The sequence below is a fragment of the Perognathus longimembris genome, chromosome 18 (assembly GCF_023159225.1).
Source record: "Perognathus longimembris pacificus isolate PPM17 chromosome 18, ASM2315922v1, whole genome shotgun sequence".
Classification (NCBI taxonomy): Eukaryota; Metazoa; Chordata; class Mammalia; order Rodentia; family Heteromyidae; genus Perognathus; species Perognathus longimembris.
Genome location: NC_063178.1, coordinates 22,358,250 through 22,384,295, shown reverse-complemented (window position 1 = coordinate 22,384,295; position 26,046 = coordinate 22,358,250). Strand labels below are relative to the sequence as shown.

Below are 26,046 nucleotides of genomic sequence, written 5' to 3'. Positions count from 1 at the left end.
AATCAAAGTTTAAAAGAAAATAACATGAGAATTTTCACCAATATAAAGTGAAGGTATTTATTAAATGTTAGTATTTATTTAAATACATTTAGGTACTAAGTATTTTATACCTGAGTTAAAATATATCAACATTACTTACTACAGTTATAAAAATTTATAAAGGGAATATCAAAATTGAGAGACAAAGAATAAAAAGACAAACCAATTCAACAGCAATACTTACAAAAGTATATGGTGTAAACCAACTGCACAACTCATGGGGGAGAGGGAAATGGGGAGGGGGAAAGGCGGGGGGGGGGGAATAAGGGAGGAGGTAACAAGTTGGATAAGAAAAATACCCACTGCGTTACGGTGTGAAACTGTAACCTCTCTGTACAGCACTTTGACAATAAAGAAATGAAAAAGAAAAGATGGTCTGTGTTCATAAACTGCTGTGCTGAATGTAACACCTTTGGACAACTACTTAAAGATAATAAAAAATTCCAACAATTAAAAAAATTATACAGAATAGAGAAGTATTTTCATATGTACTACATAAACATATAAAAACGAAACTGTTTTAAGGAAGTTGATAATCTAATGTAGCTTATTGGTAGAGGAACAGCTGGACAATTACCCAGTAGTGCACTTGGCTACATACTTATTTAACTCATATAATGTCAGTTAATATCTATCAAATGAGAACCACAAATTTCAACAAGTACACCATCTAGTCTGCTTTATATTAGTGCATTAGAATCGCCAGACCTCTCAGTAGAGCTGATGAAAAGTGTCGAGGAAAAGACAAGTCCAGTTATAGTTGGCCTGTACTTTCTCCTCACAAAAAACTGTCTCTCCAACAACAAACTTCTACAGAACTAGAAAAATATAAACATAAGGATTATGCCAAGTTTACCCTACACTTTGTTCTCTTTAAGTCTAGCTACACATTTAATTTGTCCAATATTTGGGTTTACAAAGAACCTGGTGAAGTGGAATAACATTTGAGGTATTCATAGGTTTTTTGTCATTGGTCAATCATTAGTATTTAAGTTGCTGTAAGACTCAAAATGAACAAAGCATACAGAACCACAAAATCATGTGCATCTGCTCTGAAAGGCACTTTAGAAAATCTTCTCCTCCAACCTTTTCATTATACAAACATCTTATAACACACTCAATTAGACTTGAATTTTCTAAGAGGTATTTATGGAATCATATAAACTAGTGCAAAAAAAATCTTACACATACAGAAATAAAAAGATAAGCATAACTATACAACCACCAAATTTAAAAATTCTATAAACCAAATATTGCTCTTTAAATTTACATCATAAATAACAAAATCTTAGGTTCAACAGAATCCTATAATAAAGTACTAGATTTTTTACTTCTCTGCAGAAAGAAATCCATGATACAAATTATGATAGTAATGAAATAGATATTAAAAAAACACCTAAGGCTTTTTAAAGCATGTGAAATATCAGATTAAACAAACTTTTTAAGATGAACCAGTGTTGATTATTTAGTTATTGAAATATTCTGAAAATGATCAATTAAAAATGTTAAATATAGTATAATATAAAATGAATTCATTACTTGCAAAACTGTTTGGTGTAAGTGAATTGAACACCTCGGGGGGGGGGCGGAAGGGAAAGGGGGAGGAGGGTAGGGGTATGAGGGACAGGGTAACAAACAGTACAAGAAATGTATCCATTGCCTAACATATGAAACTGTAACCTCTCTGTACATCAGTTTGATAATAAAAATTTGAAAAAAAAATAAAATGAATTCATGTCTTCCTATGCTAGCATAAGGAAGAAACTAAGCTCTCCAGAGCCTCTTGAGTCAAGGGCATCTAAAAAGAGACTTGGGAAAGGAGAAGGTACCAAGGTCAGAAAGGAAACTAGGAACAAACGGTAATCCACTGGGCAGTAGTTAGGAAGCTTTAAAAGAGCAATTGCATTTGTCATAATCTTGGGATGTGTACCACCAGATATCAAACAAAAAGATATGACAAATTTTTATCATAGCGAAAACTTTGTTCTGCTACCTAAGAGTTGACAACAACACTTGGCACACCCCTATGACATACTCTAAGGCATGTGGGTGTCACAGTCTGTTAATTTTAATAACGGCAAACTATTTTCCAAAGTGGATGTGCCAAATTATAATAGCATCAACACTGTCTAAGTGTTGCAACTGTCCCATATCTATATCAATATCAACATCATTTGGCTTTTAATTTTCATCCCTCTCAATCAAAAAGTAAGGAATCAGAAGTGTTGCAGGTTTCTTATTTTTTCAAATTTCAGAATATTTCTATATACTTGGTAAGGTATCTTATGGGTAGAAACCAAGTTTAAACACAAAATTCATTTATATTATATACACATACATTTCTTATACACATAACCTGAAGATACTTTTAAGCAATATTTTTATGTATTCTGATGGCAACCCATCACAAAAGGTTCTGATGTCAAATTTCCTACTTATAACCCATTAGTACTCAAAACATCTTACACTTTAGAGCAATTCAGATTTCACTTCCAGACTAGACATGCACAAGATGTAATATTTATTGATCAACTAATATTATTCTTTCAAAAGGGCACATTCAAGGCCTTTGTGTAGTGTTTTTTTTAATAAGGTGGCTAGCTTTATTTCTGGAGTGATAGATTTTTAGATGTGCTAGGTATTTACAATCCCATGTCCTATGCAGCATCAATTACCAGAAAAGAAACTCTTGATTTTGATACTCATATTTGTCAATATTTTTCTGTTATCTGTGTCTTTATACTGTCATAAGAAATGTTTTGCTATGTCAACTATAGAAAGGGCTACAGTTTACCTTACCATATTATTATATAACTTACAGACTTAAATCTACAATCTACTTGGGTTGATTTATTTTTCTAAATAAGCTGAGAAACTGCTTTCCCTTAATTAACCAAAAACAATTACTGAAGGAATCACTGTTTTCCTACTGATTGGCAATTTAGTGCCATCAACGGTAAAGTTTCCGGCCTGGGAATGTGGCTTAGCAGTACAGTGCTTGCCTAGCATGCAAGAAGCTCCTGGGTTTGACTCCTCAGCACCACATAAACAGAAAAACGCTGGAAGTGGCACTGTGGCTCAAGAGGTAGAGTGGTAGCCTTGAGGGGGAAAAAAAACAAAAAGCCTGGGACAGCGCTCAGGCCCTGAATCCAAGCCCAGGACTGGCAAAAAAAAAAAAAGATCAAGTTTCCATAAGTTGTATTGCTGTTATCTCTTAGCTTCTCCCTGTACATTTTAGAAAAAAATTAGCAGAGCTGCTATCACTACAATATTCAAGTTTCCCTCTATAAACATGAACAAGATATATTATGCCATTAAATGTGATCTTTCTTTAGGTCTTCCAATGATGTTTTAGAATTGTAATGCATGTTGATTAGGATTATTCATATCATATTTCTGTAATATGATGTAGATTACTTTTTAATTCTATGTACCATCAAAGAGTTTAAAATGTAATTAACATTACTATAATGATTTTACTTCCAAATTTAAATTTTAATCCAAATAATTCATCTGTGGATTTTTGTAGGCTACATAATCATATAATCTTAATTATGATAGTCTTTTTAGTGCTTAAATCTCTTTTGAACGCTTATTGTACTAGTTCAAACTTTAGTACAAGGTGACTAAAATGACATTAACAGAACTCTTGTCTTTTGCCTTAAAGGGAAATAATTGCTTCCATACTTTACCATCGAGTGTGTGACAGGCCAGGTTAAACTCTATCTGTGATATAATAAAAGTGCCTTTCTCATGTTTAGATAGGGGTCTTTTATTCACTGACTTGCTAAAACGTCAGATGTCCACCTGACTCAGCCTTCAAGCAACTAATTCAGTCAAATAGATTAACTGAAGTTCTAATATATAATCTGATCTCAAATTTTAGGATTAGACCCGATTTTGTTGTGATGTGCTATACTATTTTATACATTGCTAGATGAGGCATAATATTAAACTTAAGAATTTTTCTATCTATATTTGGGTTACCCTAGACATTCATTTCTCCAACTTTTCTTTCAGTTTCATAAAATGAGCCAGATATTGTCTATTTCCCAAACTTTGGAACAGTTTCTCTAAGTCTGGATGTCTTGTAAACCTTGCTAGTAAAACTGTCTAGAGCTAGTACTTTTCTGTGTAAAACTATTTTTCTTTTATATTTTGTTAATTTTCTGTTGTTTTTTGTTTTGTTTTGTTTTTTGCCAGTCCTGTGGCTTGGACTCAGGGCCTGGCTTCCTTTTGCTCAAGGCTAGCACTCTAACCACTTGAGCCACAGTGGCACTTCTGGCCTTTTCTGTTTATGTGGTGCTGAGGAATAGAACCCAGGGCTTCATGCACACAAGGCGAGCACTCTACGCCAAGCCCTATTCCCAGCCCCTTCTGTTACTTCTTGAGCTCTATTTTTCTAGAAATTTGTCTTTTTGATCTAAGCTTTCAATTATATCAGTGTATACCATTATATTAGGGATCAATAAAGCCAAAGATTCCTGAGACATCTGAAGAAACATTTCACTTCATTCTAGGCACTGCTTTGTAACTTCTCCTTTCCTTTAATTCATCTTGTTGGGATTGTCAATTGTTAACTTTCTCAAATAACCTTTTAAGCCCCATGTTTCTTTTCTTTTTAAACTTTTTATGCTAACAAGTTATTTTTGTTTTCCAGCTTCTTAATATATAGCCCATCATTACTATTTCCTTTTACTTCAATTAGATTAATAGCCCATTTCTGTTTCTAATTCTTAACAACGCATGACTTTTCTTCTTGAACCTTTATTTCTGTAAGAGAAATATGAAAGTTTACAATTTTGAACAAGCTCCACTTTAGCTATCTATAAGTTCTTATACATAGTATTTTATTGAAATATAATTATAAATAGCTTAACAAATTACAGGTAAGTATTTTCTATTTTTTCTTACATATTTTGACTCAAGTTATTTAGAAATAAGAATCCAAATTTACAAACATACAGGAAGTTTTGTTACTTATGTCTCTGTAAATAAAACATAGATAGCCTGATACCAGACCACTGAAATTTGTTAAAACTGGTTATACTTAACCAGAATGTGATCAATTTTTAAATATGGTCCTTGTGTAATTAAAAAATGCTGTAGTTGTAAGATTAAATGTTCTCATACCCATCTATTATGGCAAACTTGTAAATCCTTTTATTAAATTATTTTTTCTTGTCTGTTTCTTCTAGCACTTACTGAAGAGAGATTATTTCAAATAGCCTACAATCATAATGAATATGTCATTTCTTCTGTGAGCATGTTTGTACTTAACATATTCTGAAGGTATATTGCTGGTTACATGCTAGTATAAAATTCTATTTTCCTTTCATTATTATTTAAGAACCCTCACTATCTAAGCTGGGAACTGCCTCAAAATCAAAATCATATGGTGTTAATATAGCCACACCTTTTCAGACATAATTCTAAAGTATTTTTTGTCATTTCAAACTCTCTATATACATTTAAAAAGTATGTTCCTTGTACACAGCATGTAAATGGGTTGTTGTTTTATCCAATTCAACAACCAGTTTCTGTTCACTGGGATTTTTTTTTTTGCCACTGTACAGTCCCTACTAATATATTTGCACTTACTCCTACGCTCTTATGTTGTGCTTTGTATTTATCTTCTCTTTTTATTAGCATATATGTGTTCAGAGTTGGCAAGTGATTCACTCACACCAGAACTGTACATGTTTCTTTAGTTTTACGTCAGTATTTTTGTTTTCTAGCTACCTGTCATTGAGAAGTTCATGAGTTTCTACTTATTCCTTTTTACATATTTTATTAGTATATTTTAGTTGTGCAAAATGATGGGAGTTAATTATGACATTTTCATACATTATAGAACATTGAGACTTTCACTGTTGCTCCATCTTGTACCTTTCTCTCTTCTTCCACTGGTGGTCTTTCTCTTCTCTATTTGTTCCCTTTCTGCTTTCATGTCTCTACTCTGTTTTAACCTAGATTCATATATGTTGTCTTTTCTATGTTTTCTTTCCTTTCCTTGCCATTTTTATGTGCTTCTTTTTATCCTTTAAGTACTTCTCTATTTTATTTCCTTCTATTACTATTTTAAAATATATATACTTTATTTTTCTAGCTTTCATTCCCGACCTCAGAAATGTTAACGTGCATATGTAATTTACCAAAGACTACAATAAAATAAAAAATTTTACCCTGATACCATGTTCTGCTTGACATTTTTCTACACTGACTCATATTTATTACCTCCTGGGTTCTTAATCCATATTACAAATCACCTTTAACTAGCAGCTACCTTCCTTATCTAGGAAAGTGTGGGGATCAGAATCCTCCAGCATGTCATGGTAAAAGTATGATCACCATTGTTAACAGCACTGAGGACTTCACTGTAAAGGAAGATGCATGGCTGAGGTGACTCAGTTGGGTTTGCACTTGCCTACCAGGTACAAGACTCAAGTTTAAAGCCCAGACAGACAAAAGGAAGGAGGGGGAAGAGAAATTAGAGAACAGGAGGAGAGGGATAAAAAAGATGACATGTAATTTGTAGGCTCTGTACAAATCAGATGAAAATCAAGATGGTGAAGAGAAATACTACAATGAAATCCTCTGACAAGTTTCCCAGAATAGTCTTGCCAAGGACTACTCTTTATAGCCCTATTTCTTTTTCAACTGAATAAATGGCATTTATTGGCAGTGCCTTTTAAAAATAAATTAGGTTAAAACACAACTTTTATTCCTACAACACCTAAAAGCATTAACCAATCCAGAAACTAAAGCTTATCTGCATAGGCCAGAGATAGTTTGACATATTGATTGTGTGTGTGTGTGTGTGTGTGTGTGTGTGTGTGTGTGTGTATCTGAAAGGGTAACTTGTTCCTTTTAATTTATTTATTCTTAGGATTTAGTTTATCTGGAAGATAATTCTGTATAATAAATATTGTTCATAGGTTTTTATGCTCAATACTACCTATTTAAAGTATTTCATAGCCAAACAGATTTAATTTTTTCATACTAAGAAAATGATACTAATTTGCTGCCTACTATTATAATGGAGAATTAATATTTGTATGATTTTTACTAGCATATATTAGCTATAAAAGTGGTGTTCACTGTGACATTTTTACACACGAATACATGCTCTGTGATAAAAACTAATCATCCCTTTCTCCTTCATATAACGGGTTTTATTTTTCTACTTTCTTGCCGGTATATAAGTACTTCAGTCATATTTATCCTCATTTAGCCTCTCCATTGGTCATCCTCATACCTCCTGATGCTTACATCCCCTATCACAGATTGTCCTATCATTCATCTTTTTCCTTGTCTTAGTGTATATTAATTGCACAAATAAGTTTCATTATGGTAACTCACATATGTATACATAATTTACTCAAATTAATCTAATCAATTTCTCTTTCCCCACCACTCAAACCTCTTTTATTCAATAGCTTTCGGTAAGTTTCCTTAAACTCTCTTCATATAGACATTATGTATATTGCTATTGTTCATCGTGCACCATTTCCCCTTCCTTTATTTCCCATCCCAGTTATAACCACATTTTGTGTATATGTGTATGTAAGTATGTGGGTATATGGATGCATGTCTATCTTTTAGGTTTAGATCCCACAGAGATCAAAGCATGTGATTTGGCATTCTGTATGTATTTTAGTATTGGGGTCTGAACTCAAGCTTATCTCATTCATGCTAAACTGACATTTTACCACTGAGTCACACAGAATTCCAGCAGTTTTCAGTAGCTATTGTTGAGATAAGGGCTCACGATTTACCTTTATTTAGGCTTCCAGTCACTGCTGCTATCACAGACTCACAACATTGTCAGGCTTCACTCTGTGGGAGTGCAGCCTAAAAAAAGTTTCAGCCTGGTCTGGTGTGGAACTACAGTTCTCCATATCTTAGCCTTTCATTTAGCCTGGGATGATAGATATGTACTTACCACTGAGATGAGCAATGCGTTGGGAAGGGGTCTCAAACCACAACTCTACAGACCTCAAGTAGCTAGGATGATAGCCATGAGTCATTAGTGCCCTATTTTTGAAGTCATGATATGAAACTCTACATGCATCTATTATTTAAAAAAAAAGAATATTATGTTGCCCATTAAAGAGTCAGTCTGGTTTGGTAAAAATTAAAATTATAAACATTTTATATTCTCTTTTATTATTCTCACATGTAATACATAAGACAAATTAAGCACATAAACAGTACAGAAAGGAAGAAATGAATAATAGTAAAATGAGGTTATTTTATTTTTTAAGGTTTTGATGAAAACATATGATATACAATAACCTACAGAACATAAATGTTCCTTAAGTAACACAGTTTAAATCACACAAGAAGTATTTCAAAAGAACGGGCAACATAAATAAGACATCCATTTTATTTAGGAATTATTAAACTTCAGAAGTCAAAACATGATCAAAGTATATTTCATGGTCTTTAGTCTATATTGTACCACACAAAGTAACTTCCAAACAGAGCTTGAGATCAGGAGGACTGTGGTTCAAGACATGCCCAGGCAAAAAGTTCACAAAACTCCTTCTCAACCAATACCTGGCTGGTTGACAAATGCATATCATCTCAGCTAGTTGGAGGTTTGAGATCCTAAGAATCATGGATCCTGGCCAGCTCAAGCAAAAATGAAGTTCATGAGATCCTCTCAGTGGAAGAAGCTGGGTATTGTGGTACACAAGTGTCATCTCAGCAAAGGTAAGAAGCATAAACTAGGAAGATCACAGTCTAGGTGCAGGGACCTGGCAACAAAACAAGCCTCTGTCTCAAAAGTGAGGCGGGGGTGTGGGGAGTCTGGAAGCATGTCTTAACAGTACAGTGTCTTTCTGGCAAATACAAGGCTCTAAGTTCAAATCCTACTACTGAAGAGAAAAAGAATGGCAAAAATCATGCCACACAAGTGCGCATTTGTCCTCCCAGTATTTGGGAGGCTGAAGTAGAAAGATCCTGAGTTGAAGGCCAGTCTGGAATATACAATGAGTTTGAATTTGAGGCTAGCCCATGCTATATAGTGACACCTACCCCTCCCCTTAATAAAAAGGACAGCAAGTAAAGTTTAATTGTATTTACTAGATATCCATGGTAGAGAATTTATACCAAAAAACAATGGATTTATAAGTAGAGGTCTATTTAGAACCATTAATAAATGCCAAAAACATTTTAAAAATTACTAATCAACAGTGTTTTAACATCTGTGGAGAGCCATAATTAATGGCAATAAAACTATTATTAACTATTTTTGTAAAGCCACAACACCTTTGCTTTGGCTGTGATTTATTGATTTAAAAAGAAGGAAAAAGAAAATACTCATTTCCTCATAAGAGTGTGGGGCATAGAAATAGAGGGCCAACTCGGCAAGCAGACCTCAGCCAGCAACTCTGATCTGTGTATGCTTCTAGTCAAGTAAGTCCTTAGTGATATGAAGGTGGCATAAGTGGTGGTGGAAACAGTAGGGTTAGAGTTCCACTGCAAAGCAATGATCCGGTGAATCCATTCACATTATTAAACAATAAGTGAGAACTCAGGGAAGCAGAAATGAATTTGCTTTTACATTTATAATTTTTCTTCTTTTCATAAAACAAGCATATATGGTTTTGAATTTTAAAACATGCTAACAAAGTATACAATGAAATATAAAATTGTGAATTACACAAATAGAATGTTATTTTCTGCTTCAAGACTTTTCCACATCATCTGATAACATTCAAACTTATTAAAGTAACCTACAGCCTTTTTACTTCACTGCTTCCTATCCAATTTTCGAGCCTCATCACTACTGTGTTCCACTCACCCCACACAGTGCAGCAAAACCTGGCTTCCAAGTCCCACAGTACATGTATGTGTGTGTGCATGTGTGTGTTTATGAGAAAGACCTTTTCATATACTACTCTTCATGTGTGAAACACTTGTTTCTACGTCTTTACAAGGATAACTTGCTTATACACACATGTTGATAAGACAGCGTATCATAGCAGTTACCAAACTATGTCCTTAAGGTTTGTTTTTCCACTTTTCCTTTCCTACCACAATGTAAGCTGTTGGGGGCAAGGCACTCGTTTCTTCAGTTGCAATGCCCTAGTACACAGTAATCTGCCATAGCCATTCCACAGAAAAACAAACCCAGGCCCAGATACATAAAATTATTTTCCCAAATCCATAGACAAGTTCCCAAATTAAGTGACAAGTTAGTATTACAATCAAAGAGTTTCATTTCTCAGTTCAATGTTCTTTTTCATAAATATATCTACAGATACCAGATCAAAAGTAAGTGACATTAATGTAAAGTATCCAATTTGAATACAGAGCTAAAAGGAATATTATAAAGACTCTAAAGATAAATGTGAGCTACACTAAACTTTCAAGAAATCAAAAAAAAACAAAAATAGGAAAGTAGAAAATAAGCTATGTGATAGACAAAGGATTCATATGCAGACCATACAAAGAACTAAAAAAAAATAGCAAAAGAAATACTCTAACCAACAGGCAAATTATCTGAAGAAACAATTCTCAGGAGAAGAAATACAGAGAGATACCTAATGCCTGAAGAAATGTTCAACATCATTAATCATGAAGGAAATGCAAATTAATTCTATCTCACTCTAGCCAGAATGTCAACCACCAATAAAACAACAACAAATGCTGGTGGAACATGTGTGGAGAAAGGAAACCTTATACACCATTGATGGGAATGTATATTAGTGCAACCACTGTGGAAATCAGAATGGTTCTCAAAAATATGAAAACAAATCCACTTTATAATGCTACCATACCACTCTTAGGCAAATATCCAAAGGCATATAAATCAATAGACAAGACAGATACCTGAATATCCATGTGATTTATTGCAGCAGCTTTGTTCACAATGGCCAAATTGGGATCAACCACAGTGTTCAACAAATGATGAATGTATAAAGAAAACATAGTCTGTCTATACACATATACATACATACTATACATATATCCACATACACAAATGTGTATATACTGCATGTGTATATGTATATATGTATCTATAACATTTATATATGTATACATATGCCATAATACCATATATGTATATATGTATGTATACGTATATACACAGAGACACAACTGTAACTATGAACTCTTTAGAAGGCTGAGGGAGAGTGAAAGAGGAAAAGATAATGTTGGAGGATGAACAATACTGAAATAACTTTGTATATATGTTGGTGACAAAAGGAATCTCACTGAAAGCTGTTGAACAATAGAGGACAGGGGAGATGGTAGACAGGAAAAGAGAGAAAGAGGGGTTAATCTGACTAATTCTAATATATATCTGAAATACCATGTGAATACACACGTGAAATGCCATGATGAAATACTTTTTCCCAATTAATACACACCAAAATCATTTTTAAAAGAAGAATGATAGAAAAGTAATAGGTTACATGGGGATGAGGGTACCAGTTAAGAGTGAAGGAAGGTGAATATGGCTGAAGTACTTTATATACACATATGAAAATAAAACAATGGAACTTGTTGAAACTGTTCTAAGTGGGGCAAAAAGGGCATATGGGAGAGTGATGGTGGCTAGGTTGATGGGAAAGACAGGAGAGCACAGAGGTGTGGCTCAAATGGTAAAGCACCCACACACAAGTGAATGATTCAGCAAACATCCCATGTAAAGACAAAAAAGTTAGGGAATGTGAAAAGACTGGCATATTGCTAAGCTTATTAAAACAATGTAGAAAACAAGAAAACACAAAGATAATATTCAACTCATTCTTAACTATGACCACTCAGTTTTTCTCTGACACTGTAGCCTTATTAAATCTTGAGAGTTGGTTAGAAATAGGCCCTGAAAAAAATAATTTTAAATACAGATCCTCAAAGTGAATTTTTGTGCATTAAGAACAAGTTTTTTGGAGAGGGTTAATTTTTTGAGATCTAAGTATATTTTAGACATAAGGCCCTTGTCTCCCATTCTTTGGGCTTTCTATTTATCTTGCTGCCTATATCCTTTGCCATGCAGAAACTCTTGTTTGGTAAGATCCCATTTATCCAGTCTATCTTTGGTTTGTTGTGAGTCTGGATCTTAGGAAGTTTTGACCTGTGGAACCCTAGTGTTTTCCCTATCCCTTCCTGTAATATCTTCATGGTATAAGAAATAACAACTCAATTAATAAATGAGCTAAAGACTTGAAGAAAGACTTCTCAGAAGAAGTGAGAATGGCCAGTAGATACATGAGGAGATGTTCAATGTTGATAGCCATAAAATAAATGTCATTCAAAACAACACTGAGATTCCACCTCACTCCAGTTAGAGTGGGCAATATCAAGAAAACTAATGATAGCAGACGCTGCCCAGGATGTAGACAAAAGAGAATGCTACTACACTGTTGGCAAGCATATAAACTTGTTCAACCACTCTGGAAAGCAATGTAGAGCTTCCTCAAAAAACTAAACACAGAGCTTCCCTATGACCCAGAAATTCCACTCCTGGGCATTTATCTCATTAATCACAAACAAGGCCACATCAAAGCTACTAGTACAACCATGTTCACTGCAGTATTGTTTACCATAGCCAACATATGGAATCAACTCAGCTGCCCTTCAGTGGATGAATGGATTAAAGAAATCCAAGACACACACACACACACGGAACTCTATGCTTCTATCAGAACAAATGATAAGGAAATGTAAGGAACTGCAAAGTTATTTTAAGTGAAGTAAATCAGACCCAAAGAAACATAAGCTTCATGATTTCCCTTATTTGTAGTAATGAGACTGCCTACAAATTGACAAGTAAATACAATGTATGGTTAAAGACAAAAAAATTACACTTGGACATGATAAATTAAATGAGACTCTAAACATACACACCAAAGGAAAACAGTCTGAAGAGAGGATCACAAAGGCTTAATAGCTATTTGCATATGACCATATAAAATGATGTTTATCAAAATAAACTCCAAGAGAGGTTTTTTAATTTTACTTTTTGTGATTTTTTTTTGTTTTGTTTTGCCTTTCATTTTTCCCCTTTGGTAACTGTTTTTGACTTCTATACTTTTTGTCTTTTATGTAAGTTTATCTGTTTGGGGGTGGGTAAGGAGAAGCACAAAAGTAGTGGGGTAAAGGATGAACTAATTCATTAGTGCTACTCACTAGACACTATGTTGAAAATGAACAATACAACTTGGGGGGAGGGGAGAAGGCTCAGGAGGGAAAAAATTGGGAGAAAATAAGGGAAAATAGGTGACGCTGTTCAAAAAGATATGTACTTATTACTTGACCTGTCTCACTGTAACCCATCTATATATCATCTTTACAATAAACAAGAACCAGATTTTCATCTTCTGCATATTACTGAAAGCTGTCAAAGGCCGACTAGTAAATGAAGATCAAAACAGAATAGAAGTCAGGTGCTAGTGGTCCATACCTATAATCTATAAACTACTCTTGAGGCTGAGACCTAGAGGGTCACAATTCAAAACCAACCCAGGAAAAGATGTCTGTAAAATCAGTCCATCTCCAATTAAGCATAAAAATGGTTAGACTGAAGGCATGGGCTCAAGTGGTAGCGGGCCAGCTGCGAGCAAGAAAGCTTAGTAAACAAGCCTAACAGTAGAACATAAATGTTATTTAAAACCTAATAAGTTATATGTAGAACTTTCCATTTAATATTTTGGGCCATGGTTGACCGATAACAACAGAAATTGTGGAAGGTGAGATTGAAGATAAAAGTTCTGTTGCATTACACTTTAGCTTATAATGAACAGTATACATATATTTAGGCAAGTATGAGCCACTGCCCCCAGCTGGTTTTCCTATAATTGTTCCATTTTATTATTGGATGCTGTGAATCTCTCATTGTGCTAATTTGTAAATTAAAGTTCATCACAGGCATAGATAAAAAAGACATAGTATCAGATACAGAGTTCATTACTTGCCAAAATTTCAAGCACTGGAGAAACATATACCCACCCCACAGGGTCAAGAGTCATGGGCAGCATAAAGATGTTTTGCTTAATATCAACCATATTTTCTTTAGCAGCGCCTACAAGAAGATTACATTTCACTTGTATAAAAATTCAAAACCATCCTCAAAAACACCTATAGCAGCAAAAATAACTTAAAAGTTGCTTTATGTCAACTGAGTGATTCTTGTGGATATGGTAGTCCAGCTGAAATACAAATTTTAACCAGGATTTTAATGGAACTTTTGCTACTGTCTATCTATCTAATCATCTATCTATCTATTTATCTATCTACATCTCAATCTAAACACCTTCTAATTTTTGTAACAATTATTTAGCAAATAGTATGCACAACATTTATCTCTTTAACAGGTAGTGTGAAGAACCATTTTATCATATGTAGATATTTTTGTAGTTTAAATCTTGTGAATATTTTGACAATGTTTATGTTGAATGCTTTTGCTTATATTAGTTATGTCTATTAGAAATGAACAACATACATTTCCCTAAAAATGAATGGCTATGCTGCAAAGATTATGAAATATTTTTCAATCCTCAGTAGTTCTATAATTTCATCACAGCCTTTAATCATTACACACTAACTCATTGCACACTAATGCATATCTTCTTCCAACATGGGCAAATTTTTCTCCACTTTTTGTTGCAATTTTAGCTTTTTTTTTTTTTGCCAGTCCTAGGCCTTGGACTCAGGGCCTGAGCACTGTCCCTGGCTTCTTTCTGCTCAAAGCTAGCACTCTACCACTTGAGCCACAGCGCCCCTTCTGGCCGTTTTCTATATATGTGGTGCTGGGGAATTGAACCCAGGCTTCATGTATATGAGGCAAACACTCTCTCCACTAGGCCATACTCCCAGCCCCTGTTGCAATTTTAATACAGGTTGTTAAGAGTAGCTGTCCAGGCACAGTGGCACACGCTTGTAATGTCAGCTATTTAGCAGACAGTGATCAAGATGACTGTGGTTCAAGATCAGCCAGGACAAAACATCAGTGAGACACCATGTCAAACAAGCCAACCAGGGCGATCACAACTGTAATTCCAGTTGTTCATGACAAGGGTAGGAAGATCCTGGTCTGAAGCTTCTTGAGCAAAAAGCATAAAGTCTTATTTGAAAAATGACCTGAATCTAAAGAGAGCTGGAAGTGTGGCCCCAATGGTAGAATATTTGCTTAGTGAGGACAAGGTAAAGTATTTGCCCAGTCAGCTTAAACCCAGTACCACAACAAGTAGATAAAATATACTTCTTCATGATATTGCATCTGTGTTGGTATCTGGTTCTAAGCCATGTGTTTAAAGCAAAAAGACCATGGAAAAGTTAAAACACATCTATGTAAAATAATCACACTATTATTTTAAAAATTCAATTCAATACAAATGTCTCACATGCTTCAGAGCTATTAAGATTACAAATGCAGGAGGGCATGGAAATTCAGAAATACTGAAGACTGAAAAACGAAACAACAACCTCCCCCCAAGCTCTAAGTAAATATTTCCCATGTTTTATTTCAGGGTCATTTTAAGCAATTGATGATGCTTTCAATTTATAGCATACATTTAAGTTTTCCTTCAAAAAATTCATGAAAAGTTCATACAGGATCACCTGAAAGTTCAGGTAATTCCTATGTAATTCAACAATCAACAGGGCTAACTGTTGCGTTATGGTATTGGTATCAGAGCATTTTACAGAAACACCATTTAAAATTAGAGAAATGAATATTTTCAACATTTGAGTTAATGCAAGGCTCAAACACTGTAGTTATATCAACATAACTATATGGATAGAAAACAAAGATATAACTAAACACATTAAGTTTCATGGAATCATTTTCATTTAAAAGTTATCATTTCAGCCTGGCACTGGTAGCTCATGCCTATAATCCTAAATACTCAGGAGGTTGACATCTGAGGACCATGATTTGAAGGCAGCCTGAACAGAAAAGTCCGTGAAACTCTTATCTCCAATTAGCCACCAAAATGTCAGAAGTGGAGCTGTGGCTCAAGTGGTTGAGTACTAGCTTTGAACACAAAAGCTCAAGAATGGTGCTCAGGACCCGAGCTCAAGCCCAGGGCCAACACACACACACACACGTTATAATTTCAATTTTTTGGTTTGCTGAACAGAGCATAAGCATACAACAATGAATAAGCACAGACTCTTAATTTAAAAAAGCCTTAAAACAAATTTATATTCTTTAACTTTTAATTAAGAGACTTAAATTTATATACTGATAACTAGAAGATGGAGTGGAGAAGGGCCACCAGTAGGATAGAGACTTGAAAGAAAGGGTAAAATCTAAAAACCACTAACAACAAAAGTGACTGCTGGCTAACAAATACATTCACAGCAATCTGCAAACTGCTCTGTAGTTCAAGTCTACATAAGTTATGGAAAACTTGTTACATAGTATTATCAATTGCAATTTACTTTCTATGCTTAGCCATTTCATCTTTTAACAAGAAAAACTGTATTTGCAAGAATCTTCCTCTGAAAAAAAGGAAATTCAGATACATAAAGTAAATATAAGTAGTCATTGCATTTTCTTCTCCCAGACTAGGAACATAAACTTTTTTTAAAAGAAAAATCTGCTTTAAAGCAGACTGGATGAATATCAAGATTTACAATGCTCAAATTTATAAAAATTATTTAAGTTAAAAACATTTTTACTTTAGAAGGATAGTAACTAGAAAGTACTAATGTCTAATTTTATTAAGAGCTAGTTTTAAGTAACAGTAAGACTCAGATTCATACAGAAGATTTCAATCAGCCCAGAAGACAGGCTTATGATACTAGTGCATAACAATCATTTTTGTTAGCATCCTCTACTGGCAGTTTTAAGACAGCAAGAAGAAACGATGCTAATGACGACCAAAAGGTGCCTGCCTGCTGTTCTATCAAAGGTAAATTAATCAGCATGTGGTCCTCAGTAGCTTGAGTACATTTGTCAAAAAAGGGGGAAGGGGGAAGAAGAAAACCACATACAATGTGGGAAATGAGAAAAAAAAAAAAAACAAATGTAAAAAATCACAACCAAGCATTAAATTATAGCGGTAAAAAAAAAATCAATCTCAGCAATTCCAGTGTCACTCCTTCGCAGATGAGTAACATCAATACCCTAGTCACCCCACAAGATTCGATGCGTTGGCCAAATCTTGCTCAATTGGTTTACCTCTGTCTAGCTGCATTCCGTGACACTACCATTAATAGCCTACCTTGCAGATGTATTCCGGAGAGAAAATGTTTTACTAAAGGCTTTGCTGTAAAAATCTGCATACCACATCTCAAAATGGAAAAAAAATCATTCACAAATGAATAACAAAACATTTCTATGATTACCTCCCCCTGTATATATCATTATTTCATTAAAAGATTTAAGAGTTAATATTTTCCAGACCATTATCTCCGAAATAACTGCAGCTTAAACATGACTGCGTTGCTAAGAAATATTAACCGGTACCTATCCTGAGGTTTCCAACACAATGGCATGTAACTTCATTTTTTCATATGCAAAATATGAGGCTAAATCAAATAGGTTGGCTCTGATGATCAGCAATGGATGAAATGCATTTGAGAACAAAAAGAAATACAAGGGCATAACCGAAAGTGATGAAAATGGAAGATACCTGGGGTAGTATGGTGCTGTCTCCAACACCTTTTGTTTTGAGACGAACGCACACTGCAGACAAGACGTTCCTGCCAACCAGCCCCCAATCCGTTTTGTTTCTTGTTTAAAACTAGAGATACTAAGCACAAAGGGGGAGCACTGACAGAGAGCTGGGCGCCCACGCCGCCGTCCCCGGAGCAGGAAGCCGGCGGCCGGCGGGAGGGGGCCGACAGGCATGCGATGCGGGAGAAAACTCAACACCATCTTTTTCTACCTGCACAAGTTGCCATTTGCTGCCGCCGCGCCCGCGCGTCTCTCTGCGGTGGATTTCAAGCACCTTTCGGGGAAGCGTTCCCCCTTCGAGTCATCTGTTGATATGCCTGACAAGTGTACCGCTCGATCACAACACCTCTAGCAGGAGCAGGAGGAGGAGGAGGAGGAGGAGGAGGAGGAGGAGGAGGAGGAGGAGCAGGAGGAGACCAGAGCCATTCTTCCGCCTTCAGGTAAACATGTTGACGCGGCGGGCGCGGGGCGGCTCGCACTCCCGTGTCACACACATGGCGTCAGCAGCCGGCGAGGCCCCGGCTCCGGCCGGCCGGCCGGCCACGCGGGCGCGCGCGCGGGAGCGGAGCGGGGCGGCCCGGGGGGCGCCCACTTACCTGTCACGAGGCCGCCCGCCGCGGTGCGGGGCGCGCGCCGCCACGGCCTCGGCACGCCTCGCCTCGCCTCCCGGGGGCCTCTCCCCGCCGGGAGGGCACCGGGCCCGGCCCGCACGCCCGGCGGCCGCCACTCACCCGGCGTCTCCAGAGGCAGAGCCAAGCCGCTCGTGGGGGCGGCGGCGTGCATGGTGAGGGGCGCATCGTGCAGCGGCCCCCAGACCTCCCCGTCGGGTTCGAGACGGGCAACCCCACGCGAACCCTACCGTCGCCGGCGGAGGCTGCAGGACCCCTCCTCCCCCCCGCCCGCCCCCGAGGGGCAGGAGGAAGGGAGCTGGGGTGCTGGCGGTGTAAGTGTGAGTGTGTCCGGGGAGGGGGGCGGGCGTGGGGTGGGCAGAGTTGTGACTTGAACACGCATTTTGCCATCCCCCCCCCGCCCCCGGACGGCACGGCGATCGCGTCAGGCTCTCATTTATTCTTCCACTCTCCCAAAGTCCCCCTGAAAATGAAGAAAGAAAAAAAAGCAGCCGGGTCCCCGTCCCGGGCGCACACCGAATTCCTTATATAGCCGCGGCCGCCGCCGCCGGCGCGGGGCCCGGGCCGCCCCTTAGGAGACAAACAGGTACCGGCGCGGCGCGGGGCGGGGCGGGGCCCCCTCTCCCCCCTCCCCTCCCTCTGCGCCCGCCCGCCCCGCCGCCCCCGGCCGGCCAGGCCAGGCTCGCCCCGCTCGCTCGCCGCAGGAACTGTCCAGACAATAACAATCAGCAGACATCTCGCCGCGGACCGAGACGCGGGGAAGGCACCGGGCCGCCCCGCCCCCGCCCCCCACCTCCCCCCATACACAGAAACGCGATCCACTCACGCCCCGCTGTCCAAACTGCAAGAGGGCGGCCGCGGGGCCGGCGCCACGCGCGGGGACCTCGGCGCGCTCCCCGCCCGCCGGCCCGCCGGTCCCCGCGATCGCGCCCGCTCTCCTCCTCCTCCTCCTTTCAATTTTATCCTTTCCACGACAACTCTCCCGCCAGGCCGGCGAGGGGGTGCGTGTCTCCTCGGCACACCACCACGAATCCATACACCCTGCCGCTGCCTGCGGCGGCGCGGGCGGCCGCCCGGTGCGTCCGTCGGTCCGTCCGCCCCCTCCCCCTCCCCCCTGCCCCCCCCACCCGAGACCCGGAGCGCCTTCCCAGCCTCACTAGCCCGGCTTCCGCGCTCCGTCCGGCCCAGGTAGCACCCCCCCGCAACCCCCACCTCCCACCACGCCACACACGCTCAGCACCCCAAAACCGAAAGGGCCCGGAGCGCGGCCACGCGCGCCGCCCCGTCCCGCGGCGGGCGGGCCGAGGACCTGTCCGCGCCGCGCCCCGCGGCTTCCAGAACCAGCCACCAACTCCACACGACACCCACGGGGCCCGCCGCCCTCCACGCAGCTACCCGCGACCGCAAAGCAGGCGGGGGGGGGGCCGTCCCGGCGTCGCAGCGTCCTCCCCTCCTCCCCGCCCGTGACGCCCCACAACACCTCCAGAAAACAGGGACCCCCCCCGACCACGCGCGGGGTCCGCGCACCCACGCGCCCCGTCCGCGCTCCGCCAGGGCGCGCGGGTCCCAACTTTACCGCCGCCGTGCGAGCCCGGTCCGCCCGCCCGCCGCGCCGAGCCGAGGCGAGGCGCGCACCTCCGGCGCCCGCGCGCGCACACACACACACTCACACACACTCAGACCCCCGCACACGCACGCGCGAGCGGGCCACACGCAGCCCGCGGCGCCCGCAGCCCGGCCCGGCCCGGCCCCCCCCGGGGGGACCCCCGGCGCTCCGAACCTCACCGGGCGGCGCGGGGCGCAAGTTTGTGCGGCGGCCGTCCGGGGGGCCCGGGGCGCCGCGGCCGCCGAGGGCGGAGGAGGCGGAGGAGGGGAGCGGGAGGCGCCGAGGGGCGCCAAGAGTGGGGAAAAGTGAGCAAAGAAGCAACAGCCGCTCCACCCGGGACCCGCAAAGTCTGCGGGCGCGTCGGGCCGGCCGCGCTCGGGGCGCCGGGGATGCGGCGGCGGCGGCGGCGGCGCGGCGGCGGCTAACGGTCCGGGCGGGCGGCGGGCGGCCCGAGCCGCTAGGCGGACGGAGCCCAGGTAAGAGACATAACGGTCCGCGGCGCGGGCGGGCGGGCGCCTCGGCTCGGCGGCGGCCGAGGGGGGCAGAGCACTACTTTCTACTTTCCCACTCCACTTTGCCCGTCGCTGCCCCGGCCGCCCCCCGGCCCCGGCTCGTCCCCCCTCGCCCCCCGGGGCGCGCCCCGGCCGCCCGGCTCCCCCGGACTCGGCCGCCCCCCGGGGTCCCCTCCGCCACTCACCGTTATTGCGCCGCGGGTTCGCCTGCTTTCTGCGCTTACACCTGGGGCCATCCGCCATGATCCTCTCGCCTGTGTCTAAATGCTCGAGTCACCTCCTCCCCCTCCCGCCCTCCCTCCCGCCCTCCCTCCCCCCGCTCCCCCCGCACCCCCTCCGCCTCCACCCCTCCCCCTCCCCACCGCACCTGGTTTACGACACTCGCGGCTTTACGACATCACCTTCCTTACACCTAGGGGCGCTCGCTCTACGGCCGGAACCTCGTTGCTAGGCGCGGGGCTGGTGGGCGGCCGCCGCGGAGGTGGCCGGGGCCGGGAGCGCCGCCGCGGTGAGGGGAAAGTTTCGCTTACACACCACCGCCCCCCTCCCTCCCTCCCCACCCCGCCTCAGGTGCGGTGCGGCGCGGCGCGGCGCGGGGGGGGGGGGCGAGCCGGGGAGCTGCGGGCCCCCGGGGCGGCCGGGCGCGCGCGCGCGCGCGAGGCGGGAAAGGTGACGGCCGGCGGCTCCGGGACGGGCCACACCCGCCGCGCCGCCGTGCGGGAGGGCGGCCGGGCCCCCCGCGCCCCCCTCGGAGCGGGGCCTGCGGGCGTGGCGAGCCCCTCTCTCCGGGAGGCTGAGGGGGGGGGGGAGTCCCGGAGGGGCGGAGAGGGCGGTGGTCGGGGGCCACCCCGGGGGGTGCCTGCCGGGCTACCTGCCCCGCTGCGTGGGACCCCCTCCACCCCGCGCGGACGGGACCCCTCCCTCCCCACCCCCGCCTCGAGCGAACCCGCATGGGAAGTGACTTCAGCCCGGAGAGGAGCCGGACCGAGGGGCGAGGTGCGAAGTTCCGCCCGCGGGATGAGTAATGCCCACGCCGCGCCCCGCCCGCTTCCCCGCGGGCACCGGGGCGCTCACCTGCCGCCCCCTCGGCCTCCCGCCCTCCCTCCCCGCACGCCGCACTCCCCCCTCCCACCCCGGGAAGCAGCACCGCCGGCCGTGCCGCAGGAGGACCTGACGGCCAGGGAACAGCAGCGAGCGGCCGGCCCACGGGGCCTTCGGGGGGCTGGGGTGGTGTTTTGTTTTTTTGTCTTCTTGTTTCCATTTGTCTTGTGTGTTTTTAACTCGGCGAGCCCTTCTTTGTACGAGTTTGGGGACTTTCGAAAGACTACAGATTGGAGGAGGACGGGGAAGGAACAGGCCGCGCTCCATCATCCACCCACAGGCCAGCACTGTCTATGCAGGAACAGCGAGGGGCACAGACCTTCCCGCGGGTGTGGAGGTTGTACATGGGGGTGAACTTGGGACCAGGCTTCTATGGGGTCCGAGCAAGGAGGCAGAGGTTACTGGAAGCCCCACTAGGTCTAGGAAGTGGGGCTTTCCCATTTGGCCCAAAAAGGGTTGTTTCCAGCTGGGCCTAGGTGAGATGTCCTGCCTGCCCGGGTATCAAAGCAGGTTCCCATATTGAGGTTCCTGCCTGGTGTCTGTATGTGCCTGTGGCAATAGGATGGGGGGGGGGGGCGTCAAGCCTTCATAGTCCATCTTTGGATACATAGAAGGAATGGGCCTAGAGGGGAGAGGCGAGCCCTTCAGATAACACCAGCAGTACTGAGAAAGTTGTCCCAAGTATTTGGGAGGATTTACCTTTAGCTTTCTCTTGCGTCCCCAACTCCCAGCTTCAGGTGAAGAATTGTTTGAGAACAACAGTGTTTATGGAGTAAGCGGTATTTCAGCTATCATGGTTATAAGTGTATGAGGTAAGAGTTATTGAGCAAACTGGAACATGACATGGAAAAGCTATAGGAGTAATAGAGAAAAATCAGCTAGCACAGTTCTATAAGTTTTGCCACACCTATGTTAGGATTTTATTCATATAATTGGGCTTCTTAACACCCTCACCCCAAATTTTTAGAAGATTGATGAGTAATGGTCCTTAACCCTTTCAGTTGAAATTATTACAGTTAAGTACTGCTAGTTTTTTTTTTAAGTTTAATCAGTTTAATCTTGAATATAGGTGAAAAAGGTTTTCCCAGTATTTGCTTTGGCTTTTGGAGAAGTAAATGAATGTATTATCTGGGCCTTGCATGGAACTGCATTCCTGCGTACATTATGGATCAACATTCCTCCAGTGCCACATGTAGAGACAGAATTCTTAATGATCACTTTAAGTATAGGCAGTCATTTTCTCCAGTGCCATGTCCATTGAGCCTTATGCAAGGCCGAGTGATATTCTTGCTCCAATTGGTTCAATGATCATTTTTTTCTTTCCTCTTAAGGGTTGTATGATAGTTCTCAGTTACTTTCTGAATCAGGTCATAAATTGTCTGGCAAAAAATTGCCCCTTCCAACATTTTTTACAGGCAAGAAAAAAAAATCTAACTCTAGCACTTTAGAAAGTATTACACATACTGCTTTCTGATCTATATATCCTTAACCCTTGTCTTTCCCTTATTTCAGTGGTTAATGGCTTAGTTAACTTGGGCCAACCTTTTTTTGGGGGGAGGGGTACAGTTGTTGGGCTTGAACTCAAGGCCTAGACACTGCCTCTGAGCATTTTTGTTCAGGGCTAGCACTCTACCACTGAGCCACAGATCTGCTTCCAGCCTTTTACTTGCTCATTTATGCGTTCTAGCCACCTACTAGATGTTTAATAAACAATTGTTGATCTACTTTATGATATCTTATGTAATGATACTGACATCTAGACTGAAGACAACAGACAAAAGTAAGTATCAGAATAAAGTGCTACTCTAAACCTGCGTGTGTGTGTGTGACACCATTGCTTTTTATCTCTATAGCTTATAGTTGGGGAAAAAAACCTTTCAAGTCAATTTATAGAAGAAATTTTGAGATTTAGAGTGAAATTAAATCAGTAGAGAATACTAATAGGCATTTAAAATGAAATTCTTTGTACTTATTAATTTGCTTTTAAGATTCATATGTAAGTGATTATTATTATTTTTTTGCCAGTCCTGAGCCTTGAACTCGTCCTGAGCACTGCCCTTGGCTTCTTTTTGCTCAAGGCTAGCACTTGAGCCACAGCGCCACTTCTGGCCTTAATATATGTGGTGCTAAGGAATCGAACTCAGGGCTTCATGTATACGAGGCAAGCACTCTACTACTAGGCCATTTTCCCAGCCCCGAAATTAATTTTTTGTGTGTGCTGGTACTGGGGTTTGAACACAGAACCCCGTGCTCCTGCTTACCTTTTCCTCTTAGTGCTAGGGCTCAATCACTTGAGCCACACCTCCACTTCCCACTTCTTTTTTGTTTTGTTTTGTTTTCTCAATTGGAAATAAGAGTCTCAGGTTTGTCTGCTCAGGCTGACTTTGAGCCTCAGTTCTCAGATCTCAGTTTCCTGAGTATCTAGGATTATGTGAATGAGCCTCTGGTGCCTGAAAAAAAATTACTTTTTTTTTTTTAAGACAGATATTACCGTGAGTCCAGGGAAGCCTGGGACTCACCACACCCTTGCCTCCGCCTCCCAAGTGCTGGAACTACAGGCATACACCATACGGAGCACAGGCTAGACAAAATTGAACATGAAGTCATTTTCAAATCATTTCAGAATTTAAATTTAGCTACTTCATAGTATTCATGTGTACACTTGCATTTCACTTTTCAAACCCAGGAGAGCAATGTATAATTTCTCTGATCATAAAAATTAAAAGTTGGTTGTCTTCGTGGAAGGACAGAATATTGGCATTATTCTTACATTCAATATATTTTCAGTCTCAAGATTGTGGATAAAAGGAATATGCCTGATACACGATGTCCCTGGAAGTGCAGCATACAGAGGTCTCTTCTAGGAACAGAGATTACATGTCTGCAATCCCAGTAGAAGGCAGAATTAGGAGAACTGAGGTTGGAGGATGGCCTGGCCAGAAATTAAGTCAGACTGTAAACCTAAAACTGAGTATATGAATAAGTGGTGGAGCAACTTGCCTATAGGCCCTGTATTCAATCCTCAGTACCACTAGATCCAAACAGCAACAAGGAAAACAACTAGATTGGTTGTTCACAAATGAAGAGAAAAGGGTCCATTACATTGTTGCAAGTTCTTCAAGGTCAGGAAGGAAATAAAACTATAGACATAGTCTTCAGGTCCTGTGCCAGCTTTTCCAGTAAATCCTAAGGGGTGATAAGTTGGAAAATGTCCCTCCCCTCCAATAGCTCTATGTGATTTTTTTAAAATACTGTGCCCATAAAGTTAACCTGTGGGGAATAAAACTGTTTAATACAAATCAGTGGATGCTAGTAGGTAGAGCATCACATGTTGGGAGCAGGATTTAAGTGTAAATATACATAAGGATAGGACTGCAGAATGCCAGAAAAGTAAACTATACATCCAAAAGGTAAAAAATGCTATTTTTACATAAAAATAATTAAAATTAATTTAAAACATACTCCCTAAAAGGGGTGGCATTGACCAAAATACATTGTACTCATAATCCAACTTTTTGGATTGAAACCCCTTTGTGCAATTATTTTTTAAAAAAAGAAAACTCCCATAGAGGATATCATTCGTCCTTTGAACATGAATGTTGTTTGCCTCAGAATTATACGTACATAATTTACACAAAAGAGGGAGCAAAATGGATTTTATGTTTAAGTGCCTTATAAGTACCTGCCACATTAGCAAAGGTCTGGTACCTGGTTTCTATTGCTGAATTTTTTTCTCTTTTTATGTATTAACAGATAATTGGTTCTGTTACAGGATATGGCTGTTTCTGTAACCTGTAGATTCTTGATTACAGTCACTGCTCCTGTTCAATCCTCAGAGTATTTGTATTTAAGTCTCTGCAGTAACAGGTATTAGACCCTCCACCATTATGTTTATGATTATGATAAAAGTGATGACATTCAATTATGTGCTCAACTTCAAGGTCTCTGTAAGACTTTATTCTTCTACCCCAGGCTTCTATTTCTTTGCTCACTCTCTTCATTGTGCTTAGGTAACTGGAGCAGACACTGTGCTGCTTCTTTCTCTCCACTTTATTTTTTAAGTCCTATCTCCTTGTCTCTGGTCTGACATAGATCCGTTTGGATCATTTCCCTTTCTCTTTTAGGTCAAGATTTTTAAAAAATTATTCTAATTCTGTAAAATAGTTTGCTTTCTTGTGTGAGGCTTGTTATTCTCTGGCTTAAAAAGTTCCCCCTCTGCCTTTCCCAGGCTCTGAGAGGCTGGTTTCTGTGGACCACATCACTCGGGTTCCTTTGCCCTCTGGCTTTTATTTGGTCTCAGCCAATTTGGAGAGGAGTGGCAAAGGATCAGAGGGGAGAAAGAATTGAGGGTAGTTCTTCCACTCTCCTGCCTGCCTGTGGCCACAGCATCATTCTCCTCCTCAGGCCCATGGTTCCTGTCATCTCTGCCCTGCAGCCGTAACCCTTGCCAAGTTCCCAAGTCATCTTTCCCTGCACTCGGCATGGCAATGGCCACATGATTAATCCTTCCTTCCCTAA

General features: G+C 41.7%; 1 protein-coding gene across 5 annotated transcripts in view; it reads right to left on the bottom strand.

Moving 5' to 3' along the window:
• The window catches only part of Zeb1 (zinc finger E-box binding homeobox 1), a 148,874-nt gene extending 127,959 nt beyond the window's left edge, over positions 1-20,915 (bottom strand). For 2 of the 5 annotated variants that reach the window (XM_048367814.1, XM_048367815.1), the window contains exon 1: positions 20,613-20,711. In XM_048367814.1, the coding sequence (XP_048223771.1) occupies positions 20,613-20,670 (58 nt within the window). In that variant the 5' untranslated portion in view covers positions 20,671-20,711. Of the gene's footprint in view, positions 1-20,612; positions 20,712-20,794 lie in introns of those variants that run through there. The other 3 variants (XM_048367818.1, XM_048367817.1, XM_048367816.1) reach the window with 3 other exon arrangements.
• Positions 20,916-26,046: the final 5,131 nt, after the last annotated feature.